Consider the following 15016-nt stretch of genomic DNA (forward strand, 5'->3'; position numbering starts at 1 on the left):
ATATTTAGTCGTAGAGAGAGTAGTAATTTATGCAATTTTTTAATTCAATCCGATAAAAGCAAAAAGAATACAGCCTTGTGTGAAAAGTTATTTTCTATTTGCTTCCCAATGTGTCGAGAGCCAATGAGCTATTACTTGGACTATGCAGGTCCTGGCCCACCACCTCGAATGCTGATAACAGAGCTACACAATCTTTCCCGGACGGAAATTTAAACAAGCTCTGAAAACAGCAAAAAAACGGGCTTTCCCGCCTCGGCAAACATGCTCGACGCGCTGCAACACTTTGGAAACTTCGAACGCGATATGCATCATTATATTGCACCCTTATGGTGCTGAAGGACGTCTTCTTGCATCGGTACCATAACTAGCAGGTATAGTTAATTTCATATTTAACAGGATTTTTTTGTACTTCCAAGTAATTTATGTCGTTTTATTGATCGTTTATGCCGATAGACTATAAAAATTTACGTTCTATAGTCTAAGGTTTATGCGTAGAAAGTTATGCAAATGGCCGCCTGAGGAATAGGAAGTGGAAGAGAAGGGTTGAGTTACTTTTTTTTACATTTTTTTATCTACAAGTTTTGTATTATTCATTCAAATTTAAATGATCATATTATATTCATTAAATAATTTTTAAAATATTTACATTTTGTGTAAACGATGTAAATAGTCTGGCATGGTCCTTTGCGCCTAAACAATGTCTTGACTTTTGACACTTAACAGCGAAATAGCACAGATTATATTTAGTTTTTCAAGGTTTGCACATAATTCATTCACTCTAACATCGTAAGAAAATCAAAATATTAGTCTATGGTTAAAATAAACGATAAGGAATTCGAACATTAGTAGAGTAGGATTATATTCGGAGTATTATCTTATCGAATGTACTTATCGTTGTCGATTTTGCGACTAGACCTCCAGTAAGGAAGATAATTCTAGCAAATCCTGTCCAAAAGCCAAAGATTTTATAACGGAGATGAAAATAGCACCTAGAACCATGTCGCGTATTTTAAAACATGACTTAGAACTTGTAGCCTATACATTAATTAACTGATCATTCATAGAAGAATAGGATGGTTAAATCGAAACAACTACTAAAGCGGTACAAAGGTAGGTCATAGAAATAAATTGTTAACGAATGAGAAAATCTTTACAATTGAGCAAGATCTTATCAAACAAAATGACCTTATTTATGCTCAAAGCTCTGAGGAATCTTCCCAATTAGTCGACAGAGTGCCACGTAGGCACTATCCGACTTCAGTGACGGTTTGGTGGAGAACTATGCAGGAGTGACTGAGCCATACTTTTATGAAAAAGTTATCAAAACATCGGCACAAGTGTATCACCTTTCTTGAGAAGGTAGTGAAGCCAAATAATAATACAATTTTTTTTCTTTGTTTCAGTAATTATGGCAAGACTAAGTACGTAGAAACTACACTTAATTAATAAGTTTGTAAAAATTAGAATAAGTGTTTCATGTTATTAATGCTTTGAAGTCATATTGTAATTAGTTTGAAGTACTGATATTATGTCATAAAGTATTTTCTTAGTTTTCTCTAAGTTATTTATAACATGCGACGAGTGTAGTACACGGTAAAATCCGAATGGGTTTATATTTGTACTTAAATTTAAGTAAATTGTAAAATACTTTTTTTGTGTGTAAAATAAATAAAATAAAAAATAAATAAAAGTGGTTCCTTATTTTATGTATTTGTTATGTGCAATACATAAACACAGGCCAAGTGCATGCCTATGTATTATACGCTCTTGTGTGGTTCAGTGTAGTGTGCATACACGGTAAACATAATCACGATTTCAAGGGATATTTACCTAATTACCAAAATAAGTAATTTTAGACTTTAGTTATCTTTCTGCAGTCGGGCTTGTCAGTTCGTCGCGTTGGACTTTTTGGATTGCAGTGATTTCGTTTGATAGTGTATTGAAAGGGAAGGATTGCTTATTTTTGTCCATTTGAAACATGTCACCATAACCTTAAATAACACATCTTTAATCACAATAAAAAAATAAATCACAATTGATCAGAATTTTCTTAGAAATAACACTTTTTGCCGATCAATGAATTGAACATTTCCAAAATATCACCACTTTACGACTCAACTAAGACTGGTGTTAAGTAATCACCGCTACCCACATTCTCTTGCAACACCAGGAGAATCACAGGAGCGTTGCTGGCTTTTAGCACATTGGGAACGAGAATCACTGAAAGATGTAGTGGGCATCTGTAATCTGTAGCCTATTTTTTTGTAAGAGGCAACACTTTGTCATTATGTGACGTCATTATGGCCTGGTTGGGTTAGATTTGCTTGGAAATTTTTGTTAATAATCTTATAATTTATTATATTAGATGTTGTGCTACGTATTTTAGATATAGTAATATAAATACCTCATACAGTAGCGTTATTTTAGGACAGAGATTTATTTGTCCGACGATTTGTGACGAAAATGAATCGCCATGAAGGTGGGTAATGATAATCAAAAATTTTGCTTTGGTATTGTCACCTACATTTATTTGAAGATTTAGTAAACACATCTAGTTAATATTTATTTTGAGTTTGACGTTATATATTATGATGCGTTTAATGTTTGCTATTAATTGTCTTTATTTCAGGAGTCAGCTGCGATTCTTGTTTGAAAAATAATTTTAGAGGACGACGGTACAAATGTTTGATTTGCATTGATTACGACTTATGTGCTGCCTGCTATGAAGTTGGCGCAACTACAAATCAACATACAGCTGACCACGCCATGCAATGCATTCTTTCAAGGAGTGATTTTGGTATGCTTTCTCACATATTTCGTCACAAAACACCTAAATGTATAAATGTTGCAATAATTTTACATAAACACGTTTCCTTATTCAACATCTTTTGTTCTTTGAAATTATCTAATTTTGCAGTTTTATTTTTGTTATTGAATACTAACACTAATTAAAATCAATATTGGGTGATTCAATTACTGATTTAGGGGTTCCTCACCATGATTATTTTCATGACATACTTTGTCATGCTAACTATACATATTGTAAGTAATCATCTATTCAATGCCTTTATAATATCAAAGTAGACATCCACCACAGTATAATATTGTAATGATTTATAAATCAATAAAGTACTAATGTAGTACAAAAGAGTGGAGTAGTAGAAAAGAGGTAGTAAATAAGTGCTCTGATCTACAAATTAGTCATTCGTGTTAGTGTGGTAATGTCATGTCAGCCTTTGTCACCTGAATACAGTTATTTGATAACAATAAATTATATCTATTTATATTTTCTATTAACTAATTGGATTAGATTTACCAATAACTGTACTCATACTGTCTATTATTTGTTTCTTTTTCAGTCATATATATATATAGATATAGAAAATTCTCATTGCCTATTTACAACTATAAATTGGACAGTTATTCTTTTATAAAGGCATAAGAGGCATTTATTTTCTCAAAATTGATTCCTTTAGAATTCTTTTTGATGTCATTTCTAATAACTACTAGATACAACTACCGCTTCGGAAACAAATGGCGCTCTGAGAGAGAAGAAGCGATGTAAAAAAGTCTCCCAGCATTCTTTTTTTGGGCTCTTTTCAATAAATTATACAATATTGTACAGTCATTTCTATCCCTATAAAATAATCACAATCTAGTGTCAGGCTGTCCGATCATTTAGATATTCAGCAGTGGAGTGATAGGATTTACGAAAGAGTAATTTTTTTATAAAATATTTATATTTATTTAATTTATATAATTGATAACTAGCAAGCCATAAAAGTCTTTGAAGTAAAACAATTTCTGCCAGTAGTGCTGAAATTTATTAATTATCATGTGAAAAGAATGGGGACTTTCATAGAATAAACTATATGAGAATTGTTTCGGACATCTTAGTCTCATAAGATAGCACTGGCTTCAGACTATTATTAGCTTGTTAGTGACTGCTCACACTCGAGGTATGGTTAGAAATAATGAATTTTTAAGTAAAATGTATATCTAATATATAAAATTCTTGTGTCATGGTGTTAAACTTTGAACTCCTCCGAAACGGCTTGACTGATTCTCATAAAATTTTGAGTGCATATTGGGTATATTGGGGTCTGAGAATCGGACAACATCTACTTTTCATCCCCCTAAATGTTAAGGTTCCACACGATTTTTTTTTTTTAATTTTTTGAGTCAGCATTACAAATAAAAAAATACATACAACTTCAATGTTATCTACAACATCCCATCTACGACCAACAGTTACTTTTGTATCGCGATTTTAATATAGGCAATACAATGTTTGCTGGGTCAGCTAGTTGCTATATATATATCATTGTCTTCCACACATAGTACAGGCTGTGCCTAGTTTGAGACAAGATTATTTGTTTAAATGTGTGTCATTATCTATTATACCATAAACATAACCAACTGTAGTTGTTTCTTAACACTTTAATGTACAGCTATATTTTAGACCCTCCTCCCTGCGTCGTAATTCTCAGTACTGAGGGTTGTGACCACCCCCCTGTATCACTTTCTCACATATGATCGCTCTCCATCTATTCCTGTCTCTGGCGGTGTGAAAGGCATTGTGAACCATTGTGAATATTGGTAACTAAATGTGTGAGGTAAACCTTAAAGGTGTTATAACAAAAAAGTTAAACATGTGTTGAACACTTGTTTTAGTAAATTCTAGTACAAATCTGTCTTTCAGTTGTTTAGCATTCAACAATCTTTAGACATTGCTTATGTTTAAACATGAGTTGAAGCTTGCCTAAAGTGTGTCTTACGGATAGATTATATTCATGTGGAAGATCTAGATTATATGATGATGAATTGAATTTTTTGTGGTTGTTTATCTTTCAGTTAAACACAAGCTAAACATTGTTTTGTAATAGAAAAAGATAAAATGTTGTTGTTGTTAGGTCACTGACATTGTTATAGTTAGCTCACAGTCAAACAAAACATGACTCCATGTTTAAATAAATTTTTTGGAATAACACTGTATAAGTTTTATCTGTTACTAACAAAATATAACATTAAAGTGTTCTGATTAAATCAAATCAAATCATTTTTTCATAAAATATTTTTATTGCAAGTCACATTTTACAATAGATTGGAACATTAATGGCCGTTTCCAAAATACTATCTACAGATAGAAATAAATTACTACCTTCTACTTTTAGTAATTAGCTGTCAATAATCTGTAGCTGTCCCAACTCCCAATATATCCAATAAGTCATTTGATAGTCATTTATCGCTTTATATTGTGACGAGTTAATTGCAATTTCCATATAAACTTCTATCGCTGGTTAGCTATATGTCGTCCCCCATTGACAGACAGTGTGTACTGATAAGGTGAGTTACAGTTGATAAGTTTATTGGGATAGAAAAGTCAACGATAGTTACGATTTTAATCTCAAGTAAGAGATAGACTGAATATTGGGAACGGCTGTTAATGGGTAAACAATATGTGACACCCTGCGAGGGCACAGCAATGTTTTACATAAAAAAAAATAAGTCTTATACATTCTTATGATATTAAAAATACAGACAATACCACTATTATTTTTAGTATAACTATTTATTTCTATGTGATAACAAATTCTCACACTTAGTGTAATTAAAAAATTCTTTTAAATAGAGAAGGCTTCTCTTACTTTTTAATTTTGTTTGGGATGTGATTATAAATTTTTATTGCCATGTGGTGAAGTGGTGATTACAATGAATAAAGAATAATGATTATCATAATAGGAGCATACAAAGAGGATAAAGACTAAAATACACCTAATAGTATGGATTAAATTTTGTCCCTTTAACAATCTGATGATTTTTGACTACTTATTCTTTATCTTAGATCATTTACACATCTAGATAGACTATGACAGCTGTGAAAAAATCGAAAAAAAAAAATAGACTTTAAAATTAACCCCTATTTTGAGCAATTCACACACAATTACGCAAAGTGTCAAAGAAATTCCAAGTGTAAGATGGTGCTTGTCACACACACTAAACTAATATTCCTGGCCTGTTTATATTGGTTGTCTCGCAACAAGAGACTATCTAGATATATAAATTATCTAAGTTCTGTTTGTAGGGTGAATATGTATGAGTGATACCAAATATATTGAATTATACAAATCAGTTCTATTTTTAATCATAATAGTCGTGGTCTGCTTAGAATGTGTTCAGCCAATGTAATTGAATTAAGCTCAGTCTTGTTGAGTCAGTGTTTGCTGTTATGTATATATTTTTATTCAGTGATGTATATTTTAGCAAGCACTTGTTTACTTTCATGACAGCAAGTTATTTTTTTTTAGCATAAACTTAAAAATTAACTTATTATGTAGTTGAAGTAGAACTGTATCTTCCATTTTTAGATCTCAGGTTGGGATGTGGTTTGGTTCCTATTGCTTTTTTTTTATGAAAATAAGAGAGGAGACAAAAGGGACATTCAGCTGATGGTAATTGATGCGCCGCTCAGGATTCTTGAAAAACCCCAAAAATTCTGGCACTACAACTGCGCTCATCACCTTGAGACATAAGATGTTAAGTGTCATTTGCCCAGTAATTTCACTAGCTATGGCGCCCGTCAGACCGAAACACAGTAATGCTTAAATGCTTGCTGTATACATCTTATCTCCATAGATCATGTTATAACATATCACAAAATGATCTAAGTTAGACTTAGTTCAAATAATAATAATGCTGAATTAAAGTATTTAACACAAATTATCCTGTATAGAACTAGGCATAGCCTGTACTATGGGTACAAGACTACAATTAATTTAATACAATATACTTACATATACATAAATATAAATAAACATCTATGACTTTGAAACAATCTTCTATATCTGATGTTGATAGATCATATCATACACAGAAAAACAACTACAATAATGTATTAAATAAAACTTAATAAACAGTGTTTATGTAGATACTGAATGCAACTCTCTCTGATACACTCTGATGTAATGCTCACCAAATAAATCTCCCTTGGTGACATTAACCAACTTTATCCAAACAAATTTGATGGTTTAGTCATTCATTATCCATAAAATAAAGTGCCCCTTGTGGAGTTTTCATTTCTAAAACAATTTGAATAGTTTGCATTAAAATTTCACCTTATTGAATATGTTGTTAAACAAGAGTTATATCTTCAAACAGACCTATTTGGCCTTTGGTTCACTAAGACATTTTTTTGGAAGTGAAACATTTCTAGAATCATTGTGACTTGTAAATGTATAGGATTCAGCCGGCAGGAGAATGAAAGAGACACATAAATTCATAAGATTTAACATGGGAGAAAATGAGATATGAATATCATACAGTGTTTTGGTACCAGGTTGAAGAAGAGATTGTATTATGTATGTTGCAAGTATACCTTAATATATTCTGACGTCATGCGCATGGTGTATTATTACATCAGCACCATGAGAACTAAATAAGGTAGTGGTGATAGTAATATCTTTCATAGTGGTTGAAATCATGTGCGATCCCAGCAACATGTACCAGTGCCCCAGAACCAGTACTCAGGTTCATGCATAATGCACATCTTAAAAAAATTGTACAAGTGCTGATCCGTTGTTATTCTTGGTTCTCTTTCTTCTCTGCTTCATACCTCCTCCACTCGTGTTTACCGAGGCAACAATGTTGTACATGTGTTAAGTATGTGTTTCTGCGTGCATTCTTAGTACAAAGCCTGAGAAAGACCTCATAACAATCATGGTGTTATGTAAATGTGTATGTATTATAGGTTTGTAGAGATGCTTATACTAAAAGTCTTCATCATTTTTGAAGGGTTCACTTCTACCACATGTAAATGAACACACATGATTTTTTTTTATATTATTAGAGTATTTTCACATTGCAATGTCTTTTTTAGACCTGTACTATGGAGGAGAGAGCTTAGCATTGGAACAACCTCAAGCATACACATGTCCGTTTTGTAATCGGATGGGTTTCACCGATGCAACTCTCATTGAACATGTAACTGCTGAGCATGCAGATACTTCTTTAGCTGTAAGTTGATATAGAATAGTTATCTTATTTATAACTGCAGTTTTATCATATTTCAATAGCTCATTGAATGCCTGGCATTTTGCTGAGGAATATGTTCTTTTAATAAGTGATTGAAAAATAGTATGATATACTATTTTCTAGTTTTGGAGGAGTTAAATAAGCTAAGCATCTTAAGATAGATCATGGCTATATTTACCTGTTTGCAATTTATTCTACATACAGGCTAGTACATAGTATGGAGACACTAAAAGACATTATGGGCCGAGTGCAAGGCATATGGCCTGGTTCAACCTGGGCTTAACTGAGTACTATTGCGTTTAATCTAATGCAGACCTCCACAATGAATATTGCTTTCAAATATTAAAATAGATGTGATGATTCTACAATTTGGTGTAAGGCTTCAGTTTAAAGTGACACTTTGTCAAAGATATAACAAAAATTATTAAAACTGGATGTGAACAAATCAGCTAAGACCTGTTCTATTAAAATTAAATTTAATATTGAACACAAAAGAAGTTGCTCAAGCTGTTAATTATTTATGAGAGTTTGCAATACATCTGATTAAAACAAGCCTAATTCTGCTATTGTGATAGCAATAATTTATTGAATTTTGTTTTGTAAAAACAATATCACTCCGTGTTTGTAACACTCATCGAAATTAGTTCCAGGTGTAGAATGGATGCATTTGTTTATTTCAGGTTGTATGCCCAGTATGTGCGTCTCTACCCGGTGGGGAACCTAACTTTGTAACAGATGACTTTCCTGGACACCTCACACTGGAACATCGGAATGGTCCTAGAGATCTTATATCGTTTCTAATATCCTTTTTATACTAACCATTATACCTGAACATCTTACATTTCATTTAGAATATATTATATTTTTAGGGCTAATAATAGAAATCTGCTTTAGTAAACAGTTTTAAAGAACAATGTCGAAATCCGCCCAGAACTGATAAACATGGGACTTACACCATAATTATTTAAATATTTTAATCTATTAGTAACAAATATTTGTGTCAAACAGACACTTGTGAATCAAAACGTGTATTTAAAAAGAATTGAACCTAAAGAATTATAATAATAATAAATTCTTTATTTCCACCAATTGATCATAATGTGTTAGTAACAAAGTAACTTAAAACCTAGTGTTAATAAAAATTATCTTAAAATCTAAACCTTCCTAACTTAAGACAGGATCCACTTGTCAGCACGTATCACACAGCAGTGGTTCAGGTACTGACAATCGAACCTGTGAGAAAATGCCCTCAGAATACCCTTGAATACTGACGGCCGACATATTTGACCCACAGACTACATACAATCCTAATAATCGATTTCATTGCTAATGCTTACATCGGTACATTTTTAGATGTTGTTTCATAGCAACCTCAAATTGATTATATGAAAAATCACACTTATTCAATTCGATATAATACAGTTTATTTACTATTATATTGAATTAAAATGATAAAAAACATTAATTTTAGTCTCTCTCTTGATGGCGTATTCTTTTCGATTTCGCCAATGATGACTGTTTATTAATCAACTCTGCTATATATGGCTTCGTGAATAAACAAAGTCTTCAGAAACTAAGAAATTTGTTACTGCTGAGATTATTCACTGCAAAGAACACTGTTGATGCATCTAAAACAAAAAAGACAAACACAATATATACAAAGGGTTAGTTGGTTAAAAGACAAACAAACTAAAGTTTTATATTATTTTGGCTATTGAATGAACATAAAATATGAACAAAAGAGGAATTAACAAAGGAGAGTAAGTAAGATTTGAAATCAGTGAGGCGGATTCTTATTAGTCTGTGCTGTCACTGTCACTTGATCTCGACCTTCGGTTTTGTTGTGTTTTGTGCTCTCAGTGTCTCATTAATTCCATTTTTATTTATACCTATTTAAAACTCGGCTATTCCAACGGACACGGATTTGATTTCTGGTGTTGGTACTAATGCTTTTAGTGTTAGTTGATTACCTTGTTAGTCAATATATAAGTATATTTACTTACCTATTGTAAATAAAAAGGTGTTACTGAATGCTCAATTATAACCTCAAAATGTGATTATTTTAATAAAATGTCCGTGTCCGAAGTGAAGTGTCCGTTTTGTAAATAATATGTGTAGAGAATCTGTAGGTAATTTAACACACTTCAAGAGATTTTGTTTCACTGCCGGTGATGGTGCTGGGGCGAATAATGTATCGACATAGAACAATGTCCTTTTCACACCTCATAATTCACGTTCCATATTATTTTTCTCCCATTTTTCATTTCATGATTTTTATTTATGTATACAATTTTGTTTTGTTATGACATACGCAATAGATTACTGCCCGGCTAAATTATCTCTGGACCAGCCGTCGATGACGTCACATCGTCGCTTTACGGTGTGCAAAACAAGCATCACTTGAATATTATTATTAATAAATAAACAACGATTTATTTATAAGTATTTTAGATTGATCTAAAGGTGTTTTGTTGTGATACTGATTATAATTATTATTATAATAATGAAAAATCAAATTCAATTAATATTTTTATTCAAAATAGAATATAATATAACTAATTGAAAGTCAAAAAAATGGGTGGTCGCTCCATTCTCGATCTGTGGTATCACTAAGAAGTGACTTATGCTATATTTACCACACAAACGTTTTTTAACAATTCTTTTGAATTTCGTAATACATTTGTTTAACACATTTTCTGGGATCTTGTTGTAAAAGCATATAAAACGATCACACAAAAGACTTACTAAACTTTGAAGAATCTGGGTTGAGTAAAAAAAAGTATTTATTTTTCTGCAAGTACTATTATAGCAAAACAGAACAAAAAAACCTATTAAGTATCAACAACGAAATTCAAAACTTCAAAAATATCAATACTGTAATGAAAATGCAAACCGTACTGATCCAACAGGGTGAGCGCGAGGGGGTGGTAGGGGAACGGGAGGGGGCTTCGCGTTCCAGCGAGATCCAGAGATAATGTGGCCGTATTGTAAATGACACAGTTTTTTTTTTTTTATGTTTCCGTTATTTAATTTATGATAAGCTCCTTAATGAGTAACCACGATGAGCCATCGGGCATCAGGCATGGCGGGGTCCGTCGAGTGCCCACCCGTGGAACTTCTCGTCCGTATCGCCGCACTAATATGCAATTCAGGTATACAACCTATACTTCGTAATCAGGTTTTTATTGATACAATTTAGCTGTTTAATAAAAAGCTCCTTAACTTTTTACCACGATGACCCGAACGACATCAGACACGGTGGCTATCTTCGCCGGCGCGCCATAGCGCAAATGAGGTATACTTTATTTTTCATGTAATGGTTGTTTTTTATGCGTTGCGTTGAGTATACTTAGCACAATTTTGTTGGCTGAATTATTAATAGTAGTTTATGTGACTGTACAATAATGAAGGGCATTGAATACGAATGTTTTAATGCCTAATTATATACAGTTACACTATTTTATCTACTCACATATCATAAGACTCCATGATGCATTCAGGAGCCGCATATTATGACCATCATCAATTTAAACCGGTAATAGTGGCTTTGAAAAGTTTTCTGGCAGCTGTTTTAAATCCAGAGACAAACTAGAGTCGGCCCCCAACTATAAACTTATAACATTATAAACAGACCAATTACGATAAAAACACTAAAATTAAATTGCGATCCAATTTGATAGGAGACTATTGGACACTAAATTGTTGCAAAACGGTTTCACCGTCCATCTATTCCGTCTCTTAGGTCTTCAACACCTAGGTTTTTGTGTAATGAAAGTTATCACTCTCACACGATTCGTATATTACGCTAGAACCTATACTAAGCTTATGGACCCAACTATCACATAGTTTGATACCTTACTCGGGTGCAACATTTGTCGAATCTCTTTTCAAATCACATTTCATTTCGAACTTAACGGCATCTCGACGGATAATAGAATAGAGTTCAAATTGAATTTCTTTGCTTTTCAGAGATGTTCGAAATTTGAATGAAATAATATTATCGAAATCTATTTTTTTATCTAGCAATAATACAGATAAGAGATTAGTTTGCAACAAAACAGTCTTATTTTAATGCTGGTCATTATGTGCAGTACTTAAAGGCATCATGGAAGGCTTGTGATATTTGTGTAAATCAACGTATGAATGATTCAGTAAATGTACTGCAGTAAATTAAGTATAAAATGCGTGCTTTCAATATTTATTTGCTTCAAAAATAACTTGAGATTTATAATAATTTATAAGTCATGGTGTTGTTACGTGTCATCCGTCCCTAACAATCTATTTAGATTTATAATGCTATTTATAATTAGATCCTAAGGTAAAAAAAAGCGTGTGTGTGTGTGTACTTTTGTATGGACGCAAGAAGTTATACTTCTTTGGCCTAACATAGCACAAATCCTTAAAATTATGTAGTTCTCGTGCTACTTTACGTTTGTAGAAAGAACAATATTGTAAAAATCTTGCAACGATGGCTTTGACAATTCATTATTATATAACGAATACGGCTGTAGGTGCTTCAACCCTTTGCCTATCCTAATATTGGATGAAGAAACCAAAAAAAAAATTACGAATGTCACAAACGTCAGAAAATTAAAAATAAAACACTGTTACTTTCGTTTTACAGTGATGCGCGCGCATCTTGAAATTTCACTCTCATAATTTTTTCATAGCGCGCCTAAAGAAGTATAGCCTCATGGTATAATAATAATAATAATATTGACACACTTTTTACACAAATTATCTTGCCCCAAGTTAAGCATATATAGCCTGTGTTATGGGTTACAAGACAATGATATATTTAATACAATATACTTACTTAAACTTACATAAATTCATATAAACATACATAAATACATTTAAACATCCATGACTCGGAAACAAACATCCATATTCATCATATAAATGCTTGCATCTACCGGGATTCGAACCCCGGACCTCTATCTTAGTAGGTAGGATCGCTAACCACTCGGCTATACAGGTCGGTATATTCTTGATAATGTAATATTAGGCACATTAGCAAATTTTCTACGAACTTATATTAATAATGTTAACATCAGGCACAAATATAAGCTTGCTATGCTTATAGGTATACGGTAGGTGTTAAGCTAACACTTATATGCAAACAAAATTTATGGACGATGCTGGACTCCGTGCGATCGCTCTTCCAACTGAGCCAACCGTTCGAGTGACGTATCGTTGATAAATCTTGTATGTCTTGTGTAACTCTCAGGTTGTGGCTTCACCCCAGATGTGAGGGTTATCAATTTAAAAATATATATATGCTCTTAAAACATGATCCCCGAATATTTACGTAAAACAAATGTGTTACGAAATTCAAAAGAATTGTTAAAAATCGTTTGCGTGCTAGAGGTTATTGTAAAGTAAATCTGATTAATACTAGATTGGGAGTAGACGAAATTTTATTAATAAATTAAAAGACTTGTGCACGTTCTTCTCAGGTCTGAAGCGTATGTTTTCAAATGGCTAGTTTTCTACGTTCAATAAGATATTTCAATTAGACAGAGGAAATATACTTTGAGACTTTGAGTTAATCTATTAGACAATAGATACCTATAGAAAAATTGAAAACCTGTAGGTGATTTTTTGACTTAAAAATAATGACGCAATTAAAGTATTTACTGAAAAGAATACATTTTATTTATTTATAAGTATCTCAATTGGATAACTCGTAGGTCGGTCTTGTTTAAATGCTATCTTTTTTCCTATGTGGCGTCGCGTACTTATAGCTAGAAAATCTAAAACTAAATCGGTGTTTGGAAATCTATAAAATCACAAATTAAGTAAATTTTTTAAATGACAACCACATATGGCCATAATTAAGTTAACAGAAGATAACAAAATTTAACAACAAATTACTGGGCAAATGAGACTTGACATCTTATGTCTCAAGGTGACGAGTGCAGTTGTAGTGCCGCCCAGAATTTTTGTGTTTTTCAATAATCCTGAGTTCTAACATTCTTAGAGAACACAATAATATTATAAAAGGTGTGTGTGTGTGTGTGTGAATATCTAAGTGATCGGACAGCCTGTGATCCCACACCAGTGGGAGGCTACTTTTCACAGGATGCCGGCTAGATTATGGGTACCACAACGGCGCCTATTTCTACCGTGAAGCAGTGTTAAAAATGCAATGTGTTAACATTACTGTGTTTTGGTCTGATAGGCGCCGTAGGTAGTGAAATTACTGGGCAAATGAGACTTGACATCTTATGTCTCAAGGTGACGAGTGCAGTTGTAGTGCCGCTCAGAATTTTTGTGTTTTTCCAAAATCCTGAGCGGCACTGCATTGTAATGGGCGGGGTGTATCAATTACCATCAGCTGAACGTCCTGCTCGTCTCTTCCCTTATTTTCATAGATTTTAGACACATTATAGCTGACATACGTATAAAAAGACAAGTTATTTGATAGAGTATGTAGTATTTATATATTGTAAGCTGAGCCTATTGCCGTATAAAGTAATTAAATAAAATTCAATAATTAAAATATTTGGGCTATTAAAAAATAGATGACGACCGATTCTCAGACTTACCAAATTTATCGTACTACAATAATTATTGTATTCGATCTTGCAACTCTATTGCTGACCTGTGGATGGAACAGAATATTATAAAAATAGCGATACAAAAATAGATGTAGATCTATCAATATGTGCGACATAATGGCGACTGGTGACAGAATATATTTTAATTGTTTATTAATTCAAACTATGTATATAAATATCGAATATCGAATTGTTTTTATAGGGACAGTGATTTTGCTTACATTAGTAAAAGATGGTTTGGACACGTGGAGCGAATGAGTGAAGAAAGAATCGAATCGAAACGCATCACATATGTGTGTGGGCAAGTCGGTCGCGGGAGACCAGGAGAAAAGGAGAGGTCCGAAGCACCCGCAACCGGCGAGCATGTATGGAAAAAGTAATGAATGTAGAGGAAGCGCGTGAGGTTTGTAAGGATAGAAGCA

At 32.7% G+C, this 15016-nt stretch overlaps 1 protein-coding gene across 6 annotated transcripts in view; it reads left to right on the forward strand.

Moving 5' to 3' along the window:
- Positions 1-2275: 2275 nt before the first annotated feature.
- Positions 2276-15016, forward strand: part of LOC126976177 (E3 ubiquitin-protein ligase Kcmf1) — a 33996-nt gene continuing 21255 nt past the window's right edge. For 2 of the 6 annotated variants that reach the window (XM_050824416.1, XM_050824433.1), the window contains exons 1-6: positions 2276-2479; positions 2630-2797; positions 7877-8013; positions 8712-8831; positions 11092-11183; positions 11285-11326. In XM_050824416.1, coding sequence (XP_050680373.1) covers positions 2464-2479; positions 2630-2797; positions 7877-8013; positions 8712-8831; positions 11092-11183; positions 11285-11326 — 575 coding nt within the window. In that variant the 5' untranslated portion in view covers positions 2276-2463. Of the gene's footprint in view, positions 2480-2629; positions 2798-7876; positions 8014-8711; positions 8832-11088; positions 11184-11264; positions 11327-15016 lie in introns of all 6 variants that reach the window. The other 4 variants (XM_050824442.1, XM_050824449.1, XM_050824425.1 and 1 more) reach the window with 3 other exon arrangements.

Source organism: Leptidea sinapis, chromosome 2 (assembly GCF_905404315.1).
Source record: "Leptidea sinapis chromosome 2, ilLepSina1.1, whole genome shotgun sequence".
Taxonomy (NCBI): Eukaryota; Metazoa; Arthropoda; class Insecta; order Lepidoptera; family Pieridae; genus Leptidea; species Leptidea sinapis.